Source organism: Bufo bufo, chromosome 9, assembly GCF_905171765.1.
Source record: "Bufo bufo chromosome 9, aBufBuf1.1, whole genome shotgun sequence".
In the NCBI taxonomy this organism is placed as follows: Eukaryota; Metazoa; Chordata; class Amphibia; order Anura; family Bufonidae; genus Bufo; species Bufo bufo.
The window spans coordinates 35,606,816-35,628,560 of NC_053397.1; the positions used below are offsets into that span (position 1 = coordinate 35,606,816).

The 21,745-nt window shown below is 43.2% G+C and overlaps 1 protein-coding gene across 1 annotated transcript; it reads left to right on the forward strand.

The window, feature by feature from the left end:
• Nucleotides 1–206: 206 nt before the first annotated feature.
• Nucleotides 207–2,005, forward strand: HESX1 (HESX homeobox 1). The gene is made up of 4 exons (XM_040408728.1): nt 207–396; nt 699–898; nt 1,184–1,285; nt 1,907–2,005. The coding sequence occupies exons 1-4, from the start codon at nt 207–209 to the stop codon at nt 2,003–2,005; spliced, it is 591 nt and encodes a 196-aa protein (XP_040264662.1).
• Nucleotides 2,006–21,745: the final 19,740 nt, after the last annotated feature.

Genomic DNA, 21,745 nt, shown 5'->3' on the forward strand with positions numbered 1-21,745 from the left:
CTAATTACTTGCCAAACAAATAAACAATTAACTCCTCTTGCCTCTTGGTGGGAGAGTCTTCATTGAGATGCTAAGACTTTCTAATGAAAGATTTTAATTAATGAGGTTGTAAATCCGGCCCCCTTGTTAACACAGCTATAAGGAGGGCCACAAGACTCGACCACAAACATTCTGGGTGCTGTTGGATCTGCTTGAAGACCAAAACCATGACAAGTGTATCCGTGTATGAGAGAAGCCCAAAGATGCCGGCAGAGCTCCAGTCTCGTCTTGGAAGCAACAAATCCACAACTTGTTCGTTTTCCATCGAAAGCATCCTTGGATTGGACAAGAATAGGGACTTAAATTCAGCCGCCATAAGACCCTACAGGCCCTGGATGGATAACTATTGCAGCAGAGGTGGGTCTACGTACCGGCATTGCGCCTTATTGTGTATAGTTGATTGCATATTAGATATCTCTGGGGAAACCTATAAACCTGTGACCCTGTGGTATGGCGATATCACACAGCATCTATTGGCTGATCCGTCTTGTGTAATTGCTGTCTCTGTTATCAGGTGTGACATCAGTTGTGGTGTAAACACTGACGGGTGCGTGTCACATCACACTTCCTAAATAAGTGAATTTGAGAGATAGCAATTTTGGAGTGAGCTGGTATAAAATCCTACATCGCTAAGTTGTGAAATGTGTGTTTTATTTTAGAGGTCGGTACACACTGCTGGCGACTACCTGTCATCAGCTATGAAATACCTCTACAAGTGCACCCGGCGAAACATGCCACAGAAAAGGAAGGGGGTGTTCGGTATGAAAAGTGCTGCCCAACAAGTGAACGCCTGACTTATAAAAGAGAACTGAGCTGGTATCGAGGAAGGAGACCCAGAACTGCCTTCACTAGAAGCCAGGTATCTATCCATCCATCTATCTTTTCTTTGATTACATATCTATCTATCCATCCATCCATCCATCTATCTTTCCCTCTATTCCATATCTATCTATCTATCTATCTATCTATCTATCTATCTATCTATCTATCTATCTATCCTCCCTTCTATTCTGTATCTCTCTATTGATCCCATATCTATGTATACCATATCTATTGCTCTATTTCATATATATTGAACTATCTATTCACGTTGCTTTATCTTTCTATTTATCTGAACACACAATTCATTTCATTTAACTTTCAGATTGAAGTTCTGGAGAATGTTTTCCAAGTCAATTCATACCCAGGTATAGATGTCCGAGAGGAACTTGCTAACAAGTTATCTTTAGATGAAGACAGAATCCAGGTAAGACATTACAATCTTCAATTGCATGTCAGCTGTCCAAATTTATAATATAATAATCCCAGTTTGTTATTTATCCGCATCGGCTAAATTTGTTTGGAAAGACTTTTCATGCATATAAATAACAACTATCCCCAATTAACTTTTTATTGAAACCAATAGTCTCCATTTCTTTTTCTTAAATTGTGGATTTTTTAATCCAAATTTCCTTTTACTATTACTTCACATTCGGTAAAAAAAAAAAGTTTTGTAAAATAATATTGGCACACAATGCCTTTAAAGAAACATTTTGATGATTTTAATGCACATATTTGTCCTCTCAGTAGACTAATATCAGTCTAAATTGCGAGTAAGTTGATCTGATTGAAATCTGTCTTGTTGATCTTGGACCAATTTGTTTGATGTATAGAGGAAAGCGAGACTAGCAGCATATCTGCTGATATTCAACATGCCCACTCCTCATAAATTGGGATACCACTATCTTTCTCAGGTCTCCTCACTAAATCTTGAACCCAATGGCAATTAAACTTTAATAAAATCTCCATTTACATGATTTTACAGTATGGTTTGATAACAGCAGGCCAACTTCATCTCATGCTAATCCAACTTTTTCTTTAATTTCAGATCTGGTTTCAAAACCGCCGTGCCAAGCTGAAGAGATGCCACCGGGAGTCCCAGTTCCTAATTGTGAAAGAGACACTTACTCCACAAATTCAAGAGTAACGACTTCTTCACAACACATTACTGTAACATTAGTGTCACATCAAATACAACAGTCCAAACAAAAGTGTAATGTCTCTCTTTGACCACTGGACACATGACATTTGGGGAGAAGTTATATTTTGCACTGATCCAGTGGCCCAACCTATTCAGTTTGCTCGGTGGAGTGGGTCTGATTCATGTAAATATTTTGCACTATAATTCTGGAATCTATATGCACTTTTTGTAAATATAATTTTTTAAAATGAATTTTAATAAATATTTTAGATCCTGATTATCTTGGTTGTTGCTGTTTATGCTAATAAATTGAGCAGATTTCGATTTGTTAGGGCACGGAGATTATATGCACACACACGCACACATAGACATTGCACTTTACCTCCTGTAAGAAGAATTCAAGAAAAAAATAGTCTGTGAGGAAATATGACAGAATGGTCTGTTAGTATGATATTCCATGACAAATTATAAGTAGCTTAGTAAAATACATGTGATCATTGTATATGTTTCTAAATTTGTTAAGCAATCAATGTCCTTGTGGAAAAAAAAAACGATTTAGCCAAGTATCCCAAAGTCTAAAATCAATCACCTAATCAATTATTTCCATATTACACTGCACTAGTAACTGATGCTGACTGTCATCTTAATATATCCTTTGGGTCTGTGGGTACCTTCCTAATGCAAATGACTCACCAATAAAGGGGTTTTGCTAGACTAAAGCCAAACACATTAGATATATGTCAGCCAAGCAATTAATGTATATGGGGGCCCGACTCTCCCCAGATGGCAGGGGAGAGAAGAGTAGGGCATGCTGAATTTTAACACGCCCAATGCTTATATTTTGGGGCAGATAAACTGCTGCCAGAGATGCCTGGCCGTGGCTTTCTTCCCTCTCTCATTTACAACACATGCATGCTTGGCTGACTCCAGCATGCATGTGTATGGGGGGATCGGGAGAGTTAGCTGTCCGTTTGGAGGACAATTATCTCAAGTGTATGAGTAACTTAAAAAATGATGGATTACTTTTAGGAACATGTTTGACCTTACTGATCCTCAGAAAGAAAATGCACCATTGACCTATTAATGTATACTCAAGCACAGTGGCTTATCACTGCCTCTATAAAATGCAAAAAAAATGTAAAAGAGAAGATGTATATGAAAAAAAGAGTGGTCTGTGGCACTCACTTCCCTTAAAGGGTTATCGCCTTCTTGACATATATGACATATCCAGAAGATACAACAGCAAAAAAGGCCCGGCACTCACTATAAGTTATCTGCAAAAAGTCCTGTTTATTGTCACATAGTCCTGTGACGCATTTCGACACTCGCAGGTGTCTTTATCAAACAGCGAGTGTCGAAACGCGTCACAGGACTATGTGACAATAAACAGAACTTTTTGCAGATAATTTATAGTGAGTGCCGGCCCTTTTTTGCTGTTGTTTCATAGGATGCCAATCCTAGGACGCGAGCACCACAAAATTCTCACCTGCAGTGCCGACCTATTGGACTTATCATATCCAGAAGATACGTCATATATGTCAGATAACAACGGGTCCCATCTCTAAGACTAACACGTATCTATAAAACGGAGCCGATGAATTGTGAAAAATGGAGAGCTGCATGTCTCTCAATTCACTTTTAGGGCAGCTCTAAAAATAGCATACTAAGGGTAGTTTCACACTTGCGTTATTCTTTTCCGGTATTGAGTTCCGTCCTAGGGGCTCAATACCGGAAAAGAACTGATCAGTTTTATCCTAATGCATTCTGAATGGAGAGCAATCCGTTCAGGATGCATCAGGATGTCTTCAGTTCAGTCTTTTTGACTTTTCAGGACGGAAATAATACCGCGGATGCGGATGACACCGGAGAGACGGATCCGGCATTTCAATGCATTTGTCATACGGATCAGGATCCTGATCCGTCTGACAAATGCCATCGGTTTTCATACGTTTTGACGGATCCGGCAGGCAGTTCCGGCGACGGAACTGCCTGCCGGAATCCTCTGCCGCAAGTGTGAAAGTACCCTTACTCAACTATTTTTTGGAAATCCCCTAAAAGTGAATGGAAAGATCTGAGCGTGCACGGCCACCTTTCCATTCACACCATCCATGAGACAGAGGTTGAAAGACCCCCATTCTCAAGGTAAGTAGGGGTCCCAGAGAAAGAACCTGTATCTTTTAGACATTTACGACATATACCGTGGAGGTATGCCTCTACCTGTGGCTATGTCACTGTGATTTGGCTGGTATTCCGTTGCTAAATCATTTATACAGTGAGTGTCCCATACTGTATAAATCACGCCCCTCCCTATTTCTCCATGTTTTGTGACAGCTGGTGTATCCCATGGGTATGCCCATAGACCATACAGGGCTCTGACAGTACATACTGTACATATTCTTACAGTCGTGTGATCTTTTAGGTGGCATCAAGTGGGCTAGAAGTAGAAGAATGAAAATTTTTTTTTTTTGTTTTGGAACTTTTCCTATTAAAGGGGTTCTCCCTTGACTAATGTAAAAAAATGAAAATCAGACATCATATAGTACATGACTCTCTCTTTCTAACAAAGCTAGAACCAGCCCTGTACCTCACATGGATCCAGAGATCTCCCACTCATTGCTCTGCTAGATTTATATCAAGCTGGCTGCTCAGGAGGCGTGTCTTTTTGGCTGCAGCTCAGGGAGTGTGTCCATGCTCTCCCTATCACAGCTCAGGGGGCGTGTCCATGCTCTACCTATCACAGCTCAGGAGGCAGTTGAAGGATGAAACTGAGCATGTGCGGCCATCTCAGAGAGAAGGACAAAGAAATAAGAAAAAGACAAACAGTAGGTGCCGCTATACAGATAGATTTCAGTGGCTATACTACATTTTTAATTACATACAATTCCAAAAGTGTTCAGACCCAGGTGCTGGTTTGAAAACTGTAGAATATTTTTTGTGGGACAACCCCTTGAAAGATTGTAAAAGTAGAAACATTTTCACGAATTCTAAGCACATGAGTATGAGGCGTCCTCACTCCTCGGCAATCAGCTCCCCTATGCCGTAACATCGTATTTGTTCTCAGAAATGTCAATAACAATTCTGGAGCGTTGTCCAATTAGTTCTGTAAACAGGGCAAGATGCCAGCGGCTCATTACGGCAGAGGTTCTCATGACTCATGCTGGGGAGCAGAGATAAACAGGCCTGTTGTCTTCTTGCTACTTTGTCAATTCCCAATTTTTCCCAAATCCTGTTTTCTTGCTGATAGGTTTTAACATTGACCGTACTGGTTATGTCGCTGTCCCCTGTATGATGATTAGTTTGATGAGTGACTAGTGCTGATGACTGGGACATTAGTATGTGGCTTGCGCCTTTGGATAATTTGTTCAGGGAATGTAAAAGTTCATTCTTGAAGAGATAATAAATCCTTTGCAACGGTTTTTGCAGAAGGTTTTGTGTTTTTTTTTGTTTTTTTCACAATATACACATTCTCAACTTTTCCTAAGCCCAAATTTCATTAAAAAAGGGAATAAATTACCAGGGGAAAAAATCGCCTGCTTTACATAACTTTTCCTTACACATAAGCAGATCATAACTGGCCATAGACATTAAATATTTCAACATCAAATCTACGAACTGCAATCTGCCAAAAATCTTACGAGGACTACCCCATCTGACTCGTCTTCCACCACTATTTGAATAACAGAGATGTCACTAAATTAAGGAGATGTGTAGGGATTTTGCCCCAATGCAAATACTGTTACAGGGCCCCCACATACCAAAAACTGTCAAAGGGATTCCACCTGCCATATGTAATTTAATGGTGTTTTCATATGTGGCAGAAAGGCACTTGGGCACCCTAAGGGGCCAGGGCATGAGGTGCAATGTCTACATCATCTGCACCCCTTATAGCTACGTCTCTATACAGTAATATACACCTTGTGACAAGTCCGGGTAGAGAGATGTCAGCTAAGGAATTATAGTTCAGATGACAGTTATCACATGTTCAGCCATGGCCAGGGTAACTTTAGGATTAATGGCCCCTTTACACTGCCCGATAGAGCAGAAGAATGTCAGGAAGGAAGTGCTTGCTCGTCAGTGGAGGTGACCGCTGCATTTACATGCACTGATCGTCTACACAGTATGATCACTAATGCCATCACTCATCCCCGTACAGAATCATGGTTTGTGGGCAGCAGATCACTATTTAGATGGCACAATCTGCTGCCCAGAAACGATCATTCAGGTGACTGCACCAACAATCTATTACCCGATGAACAGCCATTCATCCTCTCGCAGATTCAGCTTCTGGACAGCATAATCTGCAGGCCAGAAACAATGATTCAAATGTCTGCCTTACAGGGGTTCTCCGGCTGTTACTATTGATGACCTATCCTCAGGATAGGTTATCAATATCAGATTGGCGGGGGTCCAACACACGGCACCCCTGCCCATCAACTCTATGATGAGATGGCGCACGCAGTGTGCACGTGCCGTCTCCCATCTCTCTTCCTGCTCACCGCTGCGTTTGCCATAGACAGCAGAGGTGAACAGGAAGAGAGAAGGGAGACGGCACGTCTCCTCATAGAGCTGATTGGCGGGGGTGCCACGTGCCGATCTGAAATTGATGATCTATCCTGGGGAAAGGTCATCAATAGTAAAAGCCTGGATAACCCCTTTAACAATGCTTTCACCCTAATGAACGAGCATCACCGGGTAATCAGTGGCACCTTTACACAATGCAATTGTCAGGGACGAGCATTCTTAGGAAAGCTCTTTCCCAATAATTGCCCAAATCGTCAGACTATGTAAAGAGGCTTTTGCACACAAATGTGGCAGCAAGGCCTGAATTCACAGTACACGGGAGAATTAGAAGATTATACGTTTTCATAGCTACTTGGACTATTTTAACTTCAGTACAGGGTTTACCTCTCTCAAGCCCCCGTAGATAAAAAGTGACAACCCAAAGAGTGACAATTTGTGCCGTTCATAAGGCTTGTCACATCTTACCCTCTAACTGGTGTGAATGTACATTACAGATCTCCTGGCTGGTGGAGCAGCATCCCATGCATACAGCTTATATGCCCTTACTTTATAAAATAGGAAAACCACTTAAAAATGTTTTCATCAAATGTAAATTAAGTAATTAATTAATCATTAATTTGTCCATTGATAGCCAAATAAGGATGGGAACAAGATAATCACCAAAAAAGTAACAAAAAAGTTTCAACTGTATATGGATTAAGCATTGAACAAACTCCATTCAGTCCTGACTTTGGACGAATCCTGAAGACACAATGACAATTTAGTGTCTACTGTGTGAGGGATCCACTGTCCTGATCCCCTCCTTTTCAGGTAATTCCTTGTCTATTGTTCACCTTAATGCTGGAAAAGAAAAACTAATTCAGCGGTGGAGGATCTGACTAATCCAGTCGGAGAAAATCTGCTTGAGTATTTCACTATTTACTGCCAACTGCCCAAATCTAGCTAATGTGTTCCTCATAGAGACAGAAAGACAAAGAACCTGACTCAGGAGGGAAAGAATTACAATAGATCATCTCTGGTGGGTAGATGTAGCACCAACAACATATTCACAATGACTATTTTAATCAATTGCTTGGTAGTTGGTTCATTTGTCTCGATGGAAAGCCAATTCCGCAGTGTAATTTCTATACATGCATATACTTATCTTAAAAACACTTGAGTCATTGGATATAATTGTAGCAATGCACAATAATTGTAACAAAAAAGACAAAACTAGTGTAATAACATACAAAAACAGAGAAACCGGCGGCACAGCTGCTGGGCTAACAACTTGACACCTCAAAACGTCCACCGCACGTCCACGTCATCAAGAAGCAATATAGCGCTGCTCAAGCCCTCATAGAAGCAACAACATCCATAGAAAAAAGAAAATGAATAGGGCGGCCAAACCAAACCAAAAATTACCAGTTAAACAACAGTCCCAAGCGACAGGTTTGGACCCAGGACAAGAGATGGACAAAAAGCGCCGAAGGACATCACCCACACAGACACCAAAAAGGAACTGTGTGTGCCAGCAGATCTCTATTTAAATAAATGGGGCAAAACTGATGCCCTCATTTAGACCCAACGGAGTAATTGTATTCAACAAAAAAATCCATTTTGTTTCTTTTTAGGCTAGTACTTTTTTCCAGTTCCCTCCTCTTGGGAAAACTATCACTCGGTCAATACCCCTAACCCGTAATAGGGTACCATCAGAATCATGCCTCTCTTTGAAGTGTCTAGCCAAGGTCTTCAACTGTATAACACCCTAAAAGAATTTGCACAACTACAACAGGAATTTAATATACCACATAAATCCTTTTATTTTTATTTACAGCTCAGACATGCAATACAATCGCAAGAAAAACAAGAAAGTATTGTTCAGGCACCAAAACCTAGTATTATAGACCTCACCACAACACAGGGGAGCACAAATGGGGTGATATCTCTCCACTACAAGACCCTGATGGAAATGCAACATAAAAATAGGCCATTAGGATTGTATGGGAAATGGAAGTCTGACATTGGGGATCTGACTGAGGATTTATGGGATGAAGTAATGCAGAACTTTCAAACAATAGCAGTGAGCGAAGCACAACGGGTATCACAATTGTACTGGGTATACAGAACCCCGGTTCTGTTACAAAAAGATGGGATACAGAACAGATGACTGCTGCCCAAGATGTAATCGGCATAACGCAGACCTAATCCATCTAATGTGGAATTGTCCAAAACTTAGGAGATACTGGATAGATATTGTGGAATTGATAAATACTGTGTTCCAAACAAATATAGATGTTACACCACTAACATGTGTTTTAGGTTGTGTTAAAGTACAGCCAGGAATGGCAAAGAAAAAAAAGGCCATTATGCGTATTTTATATCAAGCCCGAAAAAGTATTGCACAGCACTGGATAGATCCACAACCGCCAACACTGCAAGAGCTAGTAAACAGGGTACATACCTTGGTAAAGTTATAAAGATGTGTCTATCAGAAGAGAGGATCGGTCAAAAAATGTGAGATAATATGGTTCTCGTGGTTAAGATACTACAACATTATTTAAAAGTATAATGGGTAAAATGCACCAATAATAGTGTATGCTAGATTAATCACTGCCTGTTGGGAAGTATGGATGCTAATTACATGTTTGATGGGTGAAATGTGATTATGAGGTCTGTTGATGAAGGAGTGAAGACTTATGGTCGCATGAGACATACAGAAGAGGGCATGTTAATGATGTATGGTATTACAAAGAACACCACGGAGATGATTCTGGACTTTAATTGGTTTCAGGACTGAAAAAGGGGTGGGAGGGAGGGTGGGTAAAAGGGGTTGTAATTGTAATAAGATAATGTTTTTTTTTACAAAACTTTAATAAAAAAATATCTGATTTAAAAAAAAAAAAGGTCTTCAACTGTGTGTTGTCCTCCTCATCTTTGCCTGCCATAATAGAAAGTACATGCTCCCTGACCCTTCTTTTCAATCGTCGAGACGTCATTCCCACATAAATAAGGTCACATAGATACATGCCAGCAAACACCCCCTGGCATACACATCATTAAAACCAACCAACTGTTGTAATTCTAAATCAATAGTAGAACGCAAAATCCACAGAAAAACGCTCAGATCATTTCTATCCTTCAGACCTCACTTCCCTAATGCTTCTGTTCGTAGGATCCATCTAGCTTCCTTTTGCAGCAATAAACAATGTCTGTCCGATAAAGGGGGGAACGTGGTCCTGATGACCAGAGATTATTACATTATGGAGGCCCATGGACAACTAAGAGATGAAAAGACGTATGAAATGACTAAATAACACCACCATACTATGATAGGATAACACCGCCATACTATGATAGGATAACACCGCCATACTATGATAGGATAACACCGCCATACATCAACTGGATAACACCCTCATATAGTGACGCCATACCATAACTCCACAACACCACCATACTGTGATTGATTAACACCACCATACTGTGACTATATATCAACACCATACATTGACTAAATAATAATACTATACTGTAACAAAAAATACCACCATACCATGACTAAAATAACAACACACAGTGCAGTGCTGAATAATACTGAATAATACCTTCATAGAGTTGCTTAATAAAAAATAAAAAAACATCCTACGGGAATAACTCATTTACCACCATACTGTATTGGCTATACACACCTCTGTGGAGATTTTTTTATTTTTTAATGTAATGCACGTATTTTGGGCAAAACAAAAGAATTAGAATAGTTTTTTATGAAAATGTTTTTACTCTACAACCTGCATGTTTTAACATTTATTGCTTGCTGCTCTGTACTGTTCTCTGCTAATTCCATATGACGGCTTAGTGTCCTGACTACTCCTAAACGCTAATTTAGGGTGCATTCACGCGACCGTAAGTGATTTGCGGTCCGCACATGGCCGGCGCTATATAGAAAATGCCTATTCTTGCCTGCGATTGCGGACAAGAATAGGACATTCTCTATATATTTTTGTGGGGCCGTGGAATGGAGCAATGGATGCGGACAACACATGGTGTGGTGTCCGCATCTTTTATGGCCCCATTTAGATTAATGGGTCCGCACCCGTTCCGCAATTTTGCAGACCCGGAATTACGGTCATAATTGCACCCTTTACCCAATTTTTTGATATATTTATAGCAATTTTCATAATTTCGTTCATTGTGCTGAATAATTTGGTCAATTAGTCAATTTATTTATCATTTATTTAAAGGACACAAGTTTGGTTGGAGATTTATTGTTTCGCCAACGGATTACATATGCATCAGTGCTGTAATAGAACATCATGTAAATTATATTGCATCACACGACGTTTGACAAAATCGGTTTTACGGCGGACTGCGAATTAAAGATTTTAGCGAACTGCATTGTTATAGTTCCATGTAGATATTTTTATGACTTGATTTTTCTGCACAAGATTTACGTGGGTAAGTGAAGAATGAAAATGGCTTATGTCTCAAGTTTGCTAATCACCTTCTATTACCTGGAGTCTTCGGGCTTGAAAAAAATCCCACTTGATCTTGGTGGATTAGTGGCGGCAGACTGGTAGGATCTGCTAACTCCTAAGTTAAGTCTATCTGTGTAATGAAGAGTTTTCACTGACCTCTAGCTCCATGTGTATGTTCCCAGAAGAGGTTCTGATTGTGGGTAAAATTGGTCTTGTTAAGGTACACACAAGCATAAACCTAATCCATGTAAGGGCTTATATACATATATCAGATGGGGTAACTAGTTCCCCTGTCTCTAAAAGTGCCAGTAGCATCATGCTGTCCAGAATCGCAGCGTCATATGCAGTGTTCATCTTTCCCTTTCAGCATGGGATTGGCTTTATGGTCCGACGCAAGGAATGTAAAAATAAAATCAGCATTAAAAAAGGATATAAGAGGTCATTTATTATAACCCTGCGCTGGCGCTTGGTGCGCCTAAGTTATGTAGAGGCGGGCGCTGGCCGTGCGACTTTCTTAAATCTATGCTAGCTCCCTCACTTTAGATTTTCCATGGAAAAATAGGCATAGAAAATGATAAATGAGACAGACCACCCCCTTCCCAGCCCACATCACCTTGAAAAAGTGGCGTGAGCGGGTAAAAATCGCAGATTCGGCGATTGCGACCGAATCTGTAACAAAAGTACGCCAAGAACTGCCGTACTTCTCATCCTAAATGACCCTCCTAATGCTTTCAAACTTTACATATAAAAAAGACTAAGGAAGCAAATTGTACCACATACAGTGTTAGGCCTCTTGCACATGACCGTATGGCTTTTTTTTAGTATTTTGCGGTACGCAAAAAACGTATCCCTAAGAAATACGGAGTACATTCCGTTTTTTTTGCGGACCCATTGAAATGAATGGTTACGTATACGGAACGCAAAAAATTGAATGTAAACTAAAAAAAAAACGTTCATGTGCAAGAGACCTTAAAGGGCTTCTGTCACCCCATTAAACCGTTTTTTTTTGTTTCTTTACTAATAATCCCTACACTGCGATCTCAGCATACATAAGCTAATTATTGATTTTCGTTCAGTAGAATTTGCTAAAAATCGATTTTTATATTATGTAAATTACCTTGCTACCAGCAAGTAGGGCGGCTACTTGCTGGTAGCAGCCGCATCCTCCGATCGTAATGACGCCCCCTCCGCTTGTTGATTGACAGGGCCAGCGGACGGGATCTTTCTCTGCTGGACCTGCCTGTTTTCATTCAATATCTGGCGCATGCGCCGCGGCCGTACCTATCTTCAATCTGCGCAGGCGCACTGAGAGGCGGCCACTCAATGCGCCTGCGCCGATGACGTCACATCTACACCCGGCGCAGGCGCATTGAGGATGGAGCGGCCGAGTGAGTGGCCGCCTCTCAGTGCGCCTGCGCAGATTGAAGATAGGTACGGCCGCGGCGCATGCGCCAGATATTGAATGAAAACAGGCAGGGCCAGCGGAGAAAGATCCCGTCCGCTGGCCCTGTCAATCAACAAGCAGAGGGGGCGTCATTACCATCGGAGGATGCGGCTGCTACCAGCAAGTAGCCGCCCTACTTGCTGGTAGCAAGGTAATTTACATATTATAAAAATTGACCGTGCGGCACCTGAAGGGTTAATTGTGCTGATCACAGCCCCCTGTAAGAGATCGGATGCTGCTAGGCAGCAGGGGGCAGTCATGTACACAGTTTGTAGTATATTCTAACTAGAAGCGTCCCCATCACCATGGGAACGCCTCTGTGTTAGAATATACTGTCGGAAATGAGGTTTCACGATCTAACTCATATCCGACAGTATATTCTAACATAGAGGCGTTCCCATGGTGATGGGGACGCTTCAAGTTAAAATATACCATCGGATTGGAGAAAACTCCGATCCGATGGTATAAAAGGGACTCCAGACTTTACATTGAAAGTCAATGGGGACGGATCCGTTTGAAATGGCACCATATTGTGTCAACGTCAAACGGATCCGTCCCCATTGACTTGCATTGTAATTCAGGACGGATCCGTTTGGCTCCGCACGGCCAGGCGGACACCAAAACGACTTTTTTTTCATGTCCGTGGATCCTCCAAAAATCAAGAAAGACCCACGGACGAAAAAACGGTCACGGATCACGGAAAAACGGGACCCGTTTTTGCGGACCGCAAAAAAATACGTTCGTGTGCAGGAGGCCTTAGAATGACTCATGCCAAGATTTCAGTGTTTCTTTTATGGAGGTTAAAAAAAAATAAGGTTGTAATTTTGGAATGTGGGAGGTTTTTTTTTAGCTATTCTTTCCAGGACGATAAATATTGTATATTAATGGGTCGATTGTCTAAGGCCTCCTGCACACGACCGTATGGCTTTTTCAGTGTTTTGTGGTCCGTTTTTCACGCATCCGTTGTTCCGTTTTTTGTTTCCGTTGTGTTTCCGTTTCTGTTCCGTTTTTCCGTTCCGTTTTTCCGTATGGCATATACAGTATACAGTAATTATATAGATAAAATTGGGCTGGGCATAACATTTTCAATAGATGGTTCCGCAAAAAACGGAACGGAAACGGAAGACATACGGATGCATTTCCGTATGTGTTTCGTTTTTTTGCGGACCCATTGACTTAAATGGAGCCACGGAATGAGATTTAAATGGAACGGAAAAACGGAAATGGAATGCATACGGAGTACATTCTGTTTTTTTTTGCGGAACCATTGAAATGAATGGTTCCGTATACGGACCGCAAAAAACGCCCAGTAAACGGGGGGGGGGGGGAAACGGTCGTGTGCAGGAGGCCTAACTGTGATTGCAAATGTTTTTGAGATTGTCGTCCACATGAATCTGAAGTACAACCAGGCATCCGTACCCCGACCACCTCAATGCTGATAGGTTATCTGACCCTGACCCTGACAAAACATGTGGTCGCAGCTGTACTCATGCTCAATGCTCAGTCCCTGTAATTTCAGAGCAAATATATAAAGCCCCACGGGCTGCATAGGAGGTCACATTGTTAAAGGGTTAATGAGACATTCTTGCTATCCAAGCTTCCATTGCTAATCCTGGCTGATGAATTTGATTTCTTCATTTATCCTCTACCACTCGGTCCCCTAATTACTTAATATGTTTGACTGAAGCCAGACCATTCATTTATCTTAGATCGTAGGCTCTGCAATCTTCTGCGGGGAAGGGAGTATTTGAAGTCTCAGCAATTTTCTGTGTTTCCAGGAATTATATAAAATGTAGTATAAACTATCGGCCCATTATGTGCTTCATCCTCGCACTGTCCTTTGGGAGAGGGGGTTCGTTGTTAGTATAATGTATTGCATAGATGTAAAGGGGGAGGGGTGGGCCATTGATTATAATCTTCTACATAATCTGTAACGAGCTGCGTGCAGGAGGATGGTTTCTCCATAGGCAACGCAGCTTTAGGGTCCATTCAGACATCCTTAAGTGATTTGCGGTCCGCAAATTGCAGATCCGCAAAACACAAATACCACCCGTGTGCATTCTGCATCTTGCGGACCGCACATGGCCGGCCCTATGATAGAAAGGCCTATTTCTTGTCCACGATTGCGGATAAGAATAGGACGTGCTCTATCTTTTTTGTGGCGCCGTGCAACGGAACTACGGAACGCGGTGTGCTGTCTGCATAATTTTCGGCCCCATTACAATAAATGGGTCCGGACCCATTCCCCAAAATTGAGGAATGGATGCGGAGCCAGAAATACGGACGTGTGAATGGACCATGTCCGTGATAACAGGGGTGACGAGATAATCAGTGGGTGATCTGTGAAGATGCCTGTGAAGCACCCGCGTTTGGTCCACGTGTCCGGTTTTTTTTTGCCCTCCGTGTGTCATTCATGTCCCACAGACACTGCTAGGCTTAAAATTAGTTTCCACAGCATCTCCTACAAGTGGTCCATGAAAAGCACGGACCAAACACAGATACCATTTGTGTTGCGCCAGTTGGTTTTCACGGACTTATAGACTATAATGTTGGTGAGGGATCCATGATCGTGGACAAAAATAGAGCATGCTTCCATGGTGTCACCACGAACCAACAGTCCATGAAAAACCACTGATAATAAAGGGGTTCTCTGGGCTTTTAATACTGATGACCTATCAGATCGGCGGGGGTCCGACACCCAAAACCCCCACTGATCAGCTGTATGAGGAGATGGCGCGCAGTGTGCTTGCTGCTGTATGTCTATGGAGAGCAGGAAGAGCGACAAGAGACGGCACACACTCATAGAGGTGATCGCGGGGGTGACGGGTGTCGGACCCCCCGCCGATCTGATATTGATGACCTATCCTGGGGATAGGTCATCAATACTAAAAGCCCAGAGAACCACTTTAAAGTCAATGGGTACGTGAGTGGAGCATGGAGACCACCGACAGCACACATCTGCGTCAAAGAGGTCTTACTGACCATAGGTGTTAAGTTGACAACTCATCACGTATGGCCAGACAGTGAGAGATATGCATCCATGCCATTGACTCATTGGATGACAGAGGCAAGCCGTCTTGGTAATCTCCTAGGAGGAGCAGTTGGTATAAATATAGAGGTTTCTGCTCCTCACCTATTACCTGGATATTGCTAATTTGTTGAAGTGGCCTCACACCCAGCATAGCCCCCAGGCCTTACAAAGAGCTTGAGATGATTTGCATTGTTCTGCTAAAGAGCTCCCCGTCGTGTACTAATTAACTCTTTAGGAATAGACAACAAATGGATTTTTCAGCTATTACAACACGCCTCGGGGACTGACGTAGGCATACTGAGGCAAAGCTGGGCATATTCATCTATACTAATGGTATGCCTGTGCATTACAAGCGGCCATATAAAAATGGAATTTGAAGAAACTGTTATGTAACTAGACTGGTTTAAGTTATGCACATAATGTTTAGTTGGTTTTTTTTTGGGGGGGGGGGGGGGGGATTACAGAGGAAGAATTTTGCAGATTCACATTTATATTTAATATACCCTAAGTTTTGTAAACCACTTTTGGTGGGTGGGAGTTACACTGGGTGCACTGTTGGCATGGCTGGGAGCCATGTGGGTGCCGGGGAAGAGGGACTGAGGTATGCCAGCAATCTACCGTACCTTGGCCAGCGCATGTAGATAAATTGCTGATATGCAAGCTGGTTATATCCCTTGAAAGGTCTGCAATGTTGCTCACTATTGGCAGAATTGAGACACAGAGGAGGTTTTAATTCCCATCAGGACATCATAACTGAGCGACGGGTGCATTCTACTACAGGCGTATCACCCCACATCTACAGGCAGTGATTTGGACCTTTTTCAATCAGTAGCATAGACTTTGGATGGAGCTGGAGGGCACATGTTCAAACGCCACTCTATTCAAGCTTCTCCTAGCTGCGGCTGCGGAGAACAGGGGACCAGGGTCCCTTGTTCTAACATATTGGGGTCCCAGTGGTCAATCACCCACCAATCTATAATGTATCACTTATCTGTCAGATAGGTGATAAATGCTTGTGACTGGAACACCCATGATGCCTAAATTACTAGATGGAATATCCATGCATTTTTCATATTTAAATAATGAATCCAGTAAACAGGCAGAAGGCAGTACACAGGCAGACAAAGGAATACGACACACCTTTGCAGGGAACTAGACAACCTATTGCTCAGGCACCCTCATACAGGGGAAGATGACTTAAGTACCCCAGGGTTGCCAGCCATTGATATTGGATTAGGGGGTGTGCGTGCTGGCCCTTTAAGGGCTCTTTCACACTTGCGCTTTTGTTTTCCGGCATAGAGTTCCGTCGTCGGGGCTCTATGCCGGAAAAATCCTGATCAGGATTATCCCCATGCATTCTGAATGGAGAGAAATCCGTTCAGGATGCATCAGGATGTCTTCAGTTCAGGACCGGAACGTTTTTTGGCCGGAGAAAATACCGCAGCATGCTGCTTTTTTTGCTCCGGTCAAAAATCCTGAACACTTGCTGCATCGACGGATCCGGAATAATAGCCCATTGAAATGTATTATTCCGGATCCGTCCTAACATCTTCAGTTGCTACGACGCAACGACGGATCCGGAAGTTGCGTCTGCGCCAGGAAGTAGGAAGGACTTGGCTGGCGCGAAAAGAGACTGATCCGGAAATCCTGAAGCCAACATCAACGTTTTTTTTTCCGGATCCGTCGTACGGATCCGGCCCCATACCGGAACCGTACGACGGATCCGGAAAAAAAACGTTGATGTTGGCTTCAGGATTTCCGGATCAGTCTCTTACCAAAAAAGCCGGAAAGATGCATCCGGAAAGAAAAAATTATGTGTTCTTACGCGTTTTTCCGAATCCGGCGTGTAATTCCGGCAAATGGAGTACACGACGGATCCGGACAACGCAAGTGTGAAAGAGCCCTAAGTGCCGAAGGGAGCGCGAGCTGCAGCCGGTGTGGAGGGATAGAGTAGACCCAGTGATCGTACCCGCCATAAAGAAGGCAGCGGGAGGCAGGTCCAAGCCACCAGCTGAGGTAAGTAGGACAACAGTGTCTTGCAGCTGCCGTAACGCCATCATAGTGCATATACTTATATACTTGTTCCTTTTTATGAGTCTCTAAACAATCCTGCAGCCGATCAGTAATTTTGACCCATAGGAACCCTGATGTCCTTTTTTTCCTTTTTCTTTTTTTTACTGTGGATTGGCTCCACTGCTTAGTGGGTCCCTGTGTGGCTTCAATTGTATGTCCACCGCTGGAGCTGACCACGGCATGAATGCTTACACTGCTGCTAGGAAAATATGTTATTACATAGTGCCCTAAAAAGGGGAAATTGACAGGGTTGCAGAGTACATACCCTAATTGCAAACTCACTCTGCAGATTTTGACAATTTTTGTGCATACATCGGTCCGGCCCAATTGCACTGCAGAGTGCAATCTATTGGTGGCGCCATGTAAATGTAGAAGTATTAAGACGGCTAAAAGCTGACAGACTATAATGGGTCGGTTATAACCTATACTGTAAAGTGTTGCTTTAAGGCAATTTTAGAAAAAAATGCCCTTTTAAACCCAGCATTCAGATCACATCTAAGAGATAAAATCTCACAATGAGTTCCATATGTGGATAGTTAGGATGTGGAAAAATACCAGATGTGGGCACATTATAATCCTGACGGTGAAATAGCTGTTTAGTATTTTATATTGATGAGTAGATTCAGATGCCTTCAGCTCTGTACATCATCATTCATTCTGTGTGTCAGATGAAAAAAAAATATATCCATCCAAAATGTGGAAAGAAAAAATGTTTAAAGGAAGCACTGGCCCAAATTAAATTGGTTTATTGCAAAGAGTTTTTGCATAATAAAGTGGACCTGAGATGTAATAGTGTATGTCAGGGATGGCCAACCTGCGGCTCTCCAGCTGTTGCAAAACTACAACTCCCAGCATGCCTAGTCTACTAACAGCTATCAGCCTACAGCAGGGCATGGTGGGAATTGTAGTTTTGCAACAGCTGGAGAGCCGCAGGTTGGCCAGCCCTGGTGTAGAGGGTGCTGTTGCACTGGTGCCAAGGAGAGTAACTACTGCCATCTGTGGTGAAAAGTGGTAATGCAAGAGACATACCGGTACCTAATGAGAAGAAATCAACATTTGCATGGCAAAGGATTCTTTACGGTAAGAGCAGTGAGACTATGGAGCTCTCTGCCTGAGGAGGTGGTGATGGTGAGTACAATAAAGGAATTCAAGAGGGGCCTGGACGTATTTCTGGAGCTTAATAATATTACAGGCTATAGCTACTAGAGAGGGGTCGTTGATCCAGGGAGTTATTCTGATTGCCTGATTGGAGTCGGGAAGGAATTTTTTTCCCCTTAAATGGGGAAAATTGGCTTCTACCTCACTGGTTTTTTTTGCCTTCCTCTGGATCAACTTGCAGGATAACAGGCCGAACTGGATGGACAGATGTCTTTTTCGGCCTTATGTACTATGTTACCATGTAATACAACAGGTTCCGATAGGGGTACAACTATAGGTAGTGCAGAAGTAGCAGGCCATGATCCTTGAGGGGGCCATAGGCCTCTCAGCCACATAGGAAGACACCAGTATTACATATGGTTATGTCTCTGGGTCCCACAGCCAGTGGGTGTCTATAATAGATCTCCATGCTGTGGTAGAGACTAGCCTAGTCGCCCAGCTATCTGCAAACACATGAATGGTGCATACCGAAGGCCTGTATTATAAATTAATGTATGAGGTGAGGTGAAGCGGTAAAAGTAGTCTGGGTCCTTAGCAAGTATGGGTCACTTACCAACCACCATGGTTAAAATACACTTGAGTTGGGTTAACAGAATTCCAAAGCATTGAAGGGGTTTTGCTATCTCAGACAATGGGGGCATATCGGTAGCACCGCTGCGACCCGCACTTACAATGAGAACGGAGCCGAGCACAGCCGCCCTCCATTCATTTCTATGGGGCCGCCGAAAATAGCCGAGCGCTGGCTCAGCTATTTCCGTCTGCCTCATAGAATGAATGGGAGCAGGGACCGCGCATGCGCGGTGCGCTCCCATTCACTTCTTATGGGAGCAGCGGGGAGCAGCGCTTGGTGGTGGATGGACCCCAGGAAATCCGGGGTCCTCCAGTCACAGCTCTCCCTGCTCCGTTCTTGTTGTAGGTGTGGGTCCCAGAGGTGGGAACCGCACTTATCAGACAATGGGGGCATATCCTAACGATATGCCCCCATTGTATGTGATGGGAATACCCCTTTAAAGGGGTTCTCCGAGACTTTACTACTCTGGATAGTTCATCAGTATCTGATTGGTGAGGGTCTAACACCTGGGCCCCCCGCTGATCAGCTGTTTGAGAAGGCACAGAAGCTCGGAGTAGCGCAGCGGCCTTCTCGCAGTTTTTCATAGCCCATGTGACCTCATGTTAATTGGTCACATGGCCTAGGCGCAGCTCAGTCCATTGAAAAGAATGGGGCTGAGCTGCTATGCCAAGTACGGCCACTATACAGTGTACGGCGCTGTGCTTGGTGAGCAGAGAGAAGGTCACGGAGCTGATAGGAGCACCACTGCCTTCTCAAACAGCTGATCAGCGAGGGTCCTAGGTGTCAGACCCCCACCGATCAGTTCCCAGATGTCGCACAGGTCGGATAGCTCATTAGTAGTAAAGTCTTGGAAAACCCTTTAAATCTCATGTATATCTTGGGTTTCTGTTTTTGGCACACCCTGCACTTAAAGGTGTTGTTCAGGATTAGAAAAAAATGGCAGGTTTCTCTAAAAACAGTGCCTCCTCTGTTCACAGTTTGTACCTGGTATTGCAGCTCATCCCCATTCACAATGGAGCTGAACTGCAATACTACACACAACCCATGGACGAATGTGGCATTGTTTATGGGGGGAAAAAGTCTGCCATGTTTTCTAATCATGGACAATCCCTTTAAGCGGAAATGCCTGATCAGCCAGTCGCTGGCTGCAGTGTTGCCCTTTACTTGGCAGTGATTGGCTGAAAAGGCATCTCCAAGCACTTCCTGTGTGTCCAGACCTGACCAGGAAGTAGAGACCAGTGTGAACCTGGTAAGCATCAGAACAGGAGCACTGGGAGATTGGTAAGGGTCAGCACACTTTCTTTTATATTTTATGTCCACTTTGAAACCCTTTCTAGAGAATTATCTCTTCCCCCGTCAACACCTTTAAATTCTTACCCCTTCTGGCCATAGGCCCTCATGCTCAAATGATCAATCCACCCCAGATTTTCAGCTCAGTGGTCATCTCAGGGATAGTACCAATCTAAGCCTCGCCTTCTAGCTAATATCCTCTTAATCCAGGACTACTCTGGACCCCTTACTGTACTTCATATTGATGACATTTTATGTGGCCAAAAAGTAAACTATTGATGACGAATAATCAGTCCGCTTTGGCCAATATTTATACCATACATATGGTCGGCTTTAGTGGCTCTCACTAAACAATCTGTATATATATGTTTTTTTTTTAAAGGTTAAAGCTTTAATACAGAATGGTACAGTGCTTATAGAAATATAAATGGACAAAATAACATACTAACAGCAAAACCATTATATAATAAGAGAGAAAAACAGGAGGCCTAACACTTCATTAGCACCTAGAGGCTCGGTCTACCTTCACAAACTGCCGCCGCCCAGCGCCTCCGGAATGCGATCCTCCCCGTGCGCGTCTGTATTCGGCGCATGCGCAGTGAATGTCTGACCGCTTCCCTGCTCAGACATCTCCACTGCACCTGCGACGATTACGTCATAGTGCTCCGAGAAACAGGCGCAGTGGAGATGTCTGAGCAGGGAAGCGGTCAGACATTCACTGCGCATGCGCCGAATACAGACGCGCACGGGGAGGATCGCATTTCGGAGGAGATGGGCGGGCTGGAGGGACGCGCTGGGCGGCGGCAGTTTATGAAGGTAGACGGAGCCTCTAGGTGCTAATGACGCCCCCATAGCACCTTAGAGGCTCATTAGCATATCTATATAAGTTCGTTTTTTAGGGAAACGGCAGGACAATAAGCTGTTATATTAGGATGGTTAGGTAGAGCAGACACTAGCAGATCGCTAGTGTCTGACAGCTAAATAGCTGAAAACGAAGTGGTAGAAACCCTTTAAGTCTTCTGTCACCTTGAGGGAAGGTGAAGCAAATGGCTTCAGACTTCACTCTTGACTGGCCCTCAGAAAATACGAAGACTTCTTCATGGTTTTATTTTTGAGCGCTTGGTTTGAGTTTCAGAGTCGCTCAGCTGTTTTCATTTTATTATTATAATCCATGTATAAATATTTCTCAAACAATGACGAT

Coding starts and splice junctions, on each gene's coding strand:
- HESX1 (XM_040408728.1), top strand. CDS start 207: ATGACAAGTGTATCCGTGTATGAGAGAAGCCCAAAGATGCCGGCAGAG. Junction 397..698: donor GGATAACTATTGCAGCAGAG/GTGGGTCTACGT, acceptor GTTTTATTTTAG/AGGTCGGTACACACTGCTGG. Junction 899..1,183: donor CTGCCTTCACTAGAAGCCAG/GTATCTATCCAT, acceptor TTTAACTTTCAG/ATTGAAGTTCTGGAGAATGT.